Source organism: Echinops telfairi, unplaced genomic scaffold (assembly GCF_000313985.2).
Source record: "Echinops telfairi isolate 266 unplaced genomic scaffold, ASM31398v2 ScPeMD7_2573;HRSCAF=3158, whole genome shotgun sequence".
Classification (NCBI taxonomy): domain Eukaryota; kingdom Metazoa; phylum Chordata; class Mammalia; order Afrosoricida; family Tenrecidae; genus Echinops; species Echinops telfairi.
The window spans coordinates 2,875,347-2,880,829 of NW_022106471.1; the positions used below are offsets into that span (position 1 = coordinate 2,875,347).

Genomic DNA, 5,483 nt, shown 5'->3' on the forward strand with positions numbered 1-5,483 from the left:
TGAAGCTAACATTACCTGAAAAAATCATTATAGCCAAGACATGGGGACAACTTTCTGAAGATTCTGTGCCTCAAGGGACTTCCCTGACTAAGAACCTTTTGGAATGGGATATAGTTTTATAGAGCATTATACTCATAAGCCTGGGCAAGATCTTTCTGGAAATTCAGAGAAAAAAGTGCAAAATGGCCTTCTATAGGCGCCCCAAAAGCTCCTCACGTAGAGCTCCATCATTTTTTTATCTTTGTTCCTTGTTGGGTATCAATGCAGCATTTCTCTTATAAATAACTGCATATCTTTCATAATTTTTTTAGCTAGCTTCTGAAAACCAGATTCAAAAGATCTCAAGGTATGCATTGTTTGGGCACTTGATAAATGTGACCAAATATCTTTCTGAAAGGTTGTAGTAACTTACACACTCAGCACCGGTGTAGAAGAGGGCCCTTTTCATCTGACTGTACCAAGGTCATTAGGGTATGTCTATGTTGTTGTTTTTAATACTATATTAATTTTAATTTATGAAATATTAAATTACATTATAGGAAATTAGAAAACAAACCAAAAGTGGGAAATTGTAAATTGTGTGTAATCCTGGTACTCAGATATAACCACAGCATCACCCCTGGGTTTTATTTCTGGACTTTTTCTTACAAATACTGGTTTATGATTTATATATATATATACAGAATGTGAACAGTATATACAGCATCCTCTGTCATGACCTGCTTTTATGCGAACCATAATAAAAACAATAACATTGTGGATGTCTTTGCGGTTCAAAAGGTGTTCATGCAGAGCATCATAGTTGTGGTTGAACAATGTTGCATGATGCAGCTATATAAATGTGTCCTAAGATAGTCATTCGCCACAGCTTTCCTATAAATGTGACAATGTTGAAAACAGGTACAGGTAAATTTAATAACTCTTCATCCTATCATTTACACTAAATTCCTAGAATTAGAAATGCAACATCAAAGGCTTGTATTTTTTAAAGGTGTGCTCCCGCCCAGAAAAGTTATTTGCGTTTTTATTTCCATCGGCTGTGCATGCGAGTCGTGCTCTGAGTCTCTGCCGACACTGAGCTGTTTGGGAAGTCCTTTCCAACTTGAAAAGGAGCTATTGACATCTCACTTGTCCAAATAGCTATCTGATTATTACGGAGATTTTATGGTTTTTTTATAGATGCTTATCAGCTAAAACACATCTTTGGTAAAGTATCCATTTGTATCACTTGTTCATTTTATGTGCTATTTGGACCACTGTGACAGAGTTAAAAGAAAATTTTAAATATTAGGAGTTGCTTATGGCATATGTGTGTATATATACACATATGCAGATATATACACCAATTTATACCTGTTTATCATTTGCCTTTCTGCTGTATAATTCCACATGGTTATAAAAGTATAAACATTTTAACTTGCGCAATGAAATAAGTCTTTCATTTGTCCTATCTTTGTTGTTGTTGATACTTTTTTAAAAAACTGCCCTCCAAAGATAATGCAAATATTTCTATTTTCTTCTGGTATTTATATGAATTTATCTTGAAATTTAGATACTTTTTACACCGAATCACGAATGCTGTGACGTGTGACAGGAACTGTGCCTCGGTATCCCCCGCCCCCACAGAATTCAGCTCCTGGCTGCTTCATTTCATCTCCAGACATCTGAAATGTCCAAAAGCACCCACATAATGTCAAATGATAATATAATGCTGAGACTTTATTACTAACAGTGCTTTTCATTATCTTAGCGAAATAGTTAAGTAGGAAAATCCTGCAAAAACTCTTGTTTGCAATAATCGTCATGAGCATAAATTCCCAGGAATAAGTCATTTGTTAAAGAAGTGATGTAACGTCCCCACAGAAGATTCTTTTCCCATTATTCATAGTACGATGTAGAAGGATATTTAATAAACAAGGAAACAATTCAAACCCACTAGCTCTTCTGGGGGAGCAAGGGGAGGCCGTCTGCTCCCATAAAGACTCACAACCTTTCAGAACGATAAGGGCAACAAAGGTGCAAATGTGCTTGACACAATGGATGCTTGTATGGGTTGTGATAAGAGTTGTATGAGCCCCCAATAAAATGATTTTTAAAAGAAGTCTAAACTAGGGGGAAACAAAATTCACAATCTCAGAAACCCAATCCCGGGAGCCATGAGTCTGACTGGACTCACAGGCAGTGTGCTATGTGTGTGTTTGCCTCCTTGTTACGTTTTAATGTAATGATATCATCATACTGTGTACTTGTCGCCATTAGATAACAATTTTGTATATTCATGCATATAGGAAAATGAATGAAGCAGATGGTATTTTAGGTTCATACCTGCTGTGAGATTATATACATTTTCATGCTCTAAGCTCCTCTCCACTGTCCAATTTTTAAAAATGTCCATGTATCATTTTTGTAATGAAGATATAAATAGCAAGAGACCACAACACATTCTTACTCTTCCTGAGAAGTTATCATTTTTCTCCTTAAAGCTTTATTCTTTTCAGACCTGAGATGAGTTACAGAAAGACACAAGGCCAGCTCTACGCGACAGGAACAGGGCCATTGTGAGTTGGAATCAACTCCGTGACCGTGAGTCTTTCGAAGGATCCCTAGAGGTGCTGTCGGTCAACTGAATGGCTAGTGGAAAGGTTGATGGTTCAAACTCACCAGCTGCTCCGCTGGAGAAAGATGAGGCTGTCAGCTCCCATAAACACTTGCAAGGCCTTGGCCATCCTATATAGAGTCACTATGAATCGGAATTGACTCAATAGCAGTTCGTTTCTTTCTTTTTTCTTTGTTTTGGGGGGGTCAGAGGGCGTGTAGAATTCTGATAAAACCAGGATATCGCTGAATAGCTTTGAACACGTGCATCATACTGTTTGGGCGCATGTCACATGCATGTAGACATTCCTGTGCCATTTTCTCATTGTCTCATCTGGCCTCGTGGCCAGGCAGTGGCTGAGCTAGGAAAAGAACCCAATCTTTGAAGTAATGTACCCTCTGTGCCCGCCCCGTAGAAACAGATGACACTAAGCTGCGCTTTTTATTGACGGAGACGCCAATGCGGGAGGGCCATCGCCCTTACTGTCTGGCGGCAGGAAGAATCACCGCAGTCGGAGCCTAGAACCAATTGCCTTTGACGAGGCCTAGGTTGTTGATAAGAGAAGGAAGCCTGGTTGCCACACTTCAGTTCACTGGACAAGAACCTCATCTCTCCTGAGGTCTGTGTGGCCTTTGCTGGCCCCCATCATGGCACAGACCCCCAGAACACTCCCCATGACCTGCCTAACCAGGGGCCTGCTGGCATGTCAAGGACCCTCAAACAAGAGAGCTGTCCTCTTCCAGAATGACCACTTTATTTAACTACACACCCCACCCATCCCTCCCCAATACACAAACGTCTTATCCTCACCCATCTTGAGACTAATCTGTGGGTCCAGAGTTACCTTACCTAATCAGTTCATTGCGACTACCCTCACCCTGACATCTCCAACACATAGGCTCTGGGTGGGGGACCCGCTGTGCTGGCTGTCCCTGACATGTACTTTACACCCCCCTGGGAGTGGCCTTCTTACTCACGTATCACGACAGCCATGAAAACCCAATGGGGTGAGGAGAAGAGACCTGGGCCCGAGATCCGAGATTTACGGCCAAAGCCCCCCCCTCCTCTCTCTCCCCCCACCCATGCCTTCCATCCAGAAATCCTGTTGCTCTACTTGCAAATTTAACCTGGAACTGGACCCCATCCCTCCAGCCACAACCATCCCCGCGATTCTAAACACCATCACCTCTGACCCAGCCTGACCAGCAACCCCCCACCCCGCCCTTATCCTGGCCAAAGCCTGTCTCAGAATACAAAGGCCAGAGCCACCCTTTGATAGCATGGGTGCCCAAATGGCACATCTCTGCTCAGAACCCTATAACGGCTCCTCGTGGCCCTCAGTCCTTATAATGGCCGATAGAGCCCCCTGAGGGCCCCTGCCATCTTTCTGATCGCCTTCCTATTATTTTATTCCTTGGCTCTGCTCCACTCACCCTGTGCCCCTCGCGATTCCTGACCTGGCTCCAGCCACAGCACTCTGGGCCTTTGCACAGGCTGTTCCCTCTGCAGGTCCTTGGCCCGGCCATCTCCCTCACTTCCTGCGTGTTTACCCAGAAGTCACTCTGTCCACCAGGTCCGCCCTGAGCCCCCATGTGGGCGTGTAGCCCCTGGCCTGCGTGCTCCACTCAGGCAATCTTTCTCTCTTTCCACAGCAGAGCTCAGCTTTTCTAGGAAACTATACTCCTCCCTTGTAGGATCACATGTTGCCTTTCGGTCTCCCCCAGAGTCTAAGTGCCACAGCGTTTTGTGTTTGATCTGTTTTATTCCCGTGTTGTTTTTTTCCAGTCCCCCTGCAGAGCATCTGACACATATGATGTGTCTATAACATATGTGATGTGTCTATAACACATCACAGACAAACAAATGAAAGCACCACACCAGGTCCCCTGAACCAAACCCATGCCCTTCAAGCCTTTATCCTCACCACCACCGCCGCTGCCATGACCACGCAGCCAGCACGGATTCAGAGCTCCATCTCAGCAAACCCTGCCAGGCCTAGCCCTTTAGGAGCTCCCCAAAGGACCACACTGTCACTTTGCACGCCAGCGTACGCGCCCAGCAAATGGCGCGTCGGAAAGAGCCACCTCCTCCCAAATAGACAGCTGGGTCGTCGCAGCGCGAAGGCCCTCGTGGAGAGAAAGGGGTCCTGGCAGGAGGAGGGTCCCAGAGCCGACACCTGCCTCCCCACGGCACTGTTCAGGGACCTGCCTTCCTGGCCAGATCAGACAGCCGCTCAAAGTGGCCTCCGTGTGTCCACCAAGCACCCTCCTCCAGGCCGGGAACGGGACAGCCCTAGTCCTGCCCGGGGAGGAAAGGCCGGGACGGTACCTGCGGCTTCGTGTCCTCTTCGTCCTTGTAGTAATAGAGCTGCTGCGCCCGGAGCACGAAGTAACGCTGCTGCCAGTTCTTCACAATGGACCGCTGCTTCTTGAGCCAGCCCATCTTGATGGGCCTCTCCAGCGGGTTGGGAGCCGACGAGGGGTGGAGGGCAGCCATCTGCTCGCCAGTCATCACACTCTGGGAGCGCACTGCGGAGAGGAAGGGACAGGCAGGCTGACCGAGGGCGGAGAGGCGAGCGAGACACCCACCCCCACCCCACCCCAGCTGGGTCCGCCACAACAAGGCGAAGCAGCCAATGTTGGCCAGTGAGACAGCCCGCCGACCTGCTCCCGAGGAGGGCTGGGAGGTGGGAGCCGGCGGCCTGGCGCACAGGCAGTCGGGCCGCTGATGGCGGGCGGCCCCCTCATTCTGCAAAGTGAAAGAGTGGCTGGAGTCAGCTCAAGAGGAAGTGGCCGCAGCATCCGACAGAAAGGGCCTTCCTTTTTCCTGCGTGGGAGTCGGTATCTGACAAGAGGGGCCAGAAAAGAATGTCTGGCCTGAGGGTGAA

General features: G+C 47.0%; 1 protein-coding gene across 2 annotated transcripts in view; it reads right to left on the reverse strand.

Annotated features, from left to right (window-relative positions):
* The window catches only part of ARHGAP25 (Rho GTPase activating protein 25), a 109,409-nt gene that overhangs the window by 58,644 nt on the left and 45,282 nt on the right, over nt 1-5,483 (reverse strand). The window contains exons 1-2 of one of the 2 annotated variants that reach the window (XM_045294156.1): nt 5,260-5,454; nt 4,925-5,124 (exon numbers count right to left, since the gene is read on the reverse strand). In XM_045294156.1, the coding sequence (XP_045150091.1) occupies nt 4,925-5,107 (183 nt within the window). In that variant the 5' untranslated portion in view covers nt 5,108-5,124; nt 5,260-5,454. Of the gene's footprint in view, nt 1-4,924; nt 5,125-5,259; nt 5,455-5,483 lie in introns of those variants that run through there. The other variant, XM_045294155.1, reaches the window with a different exon arrangement.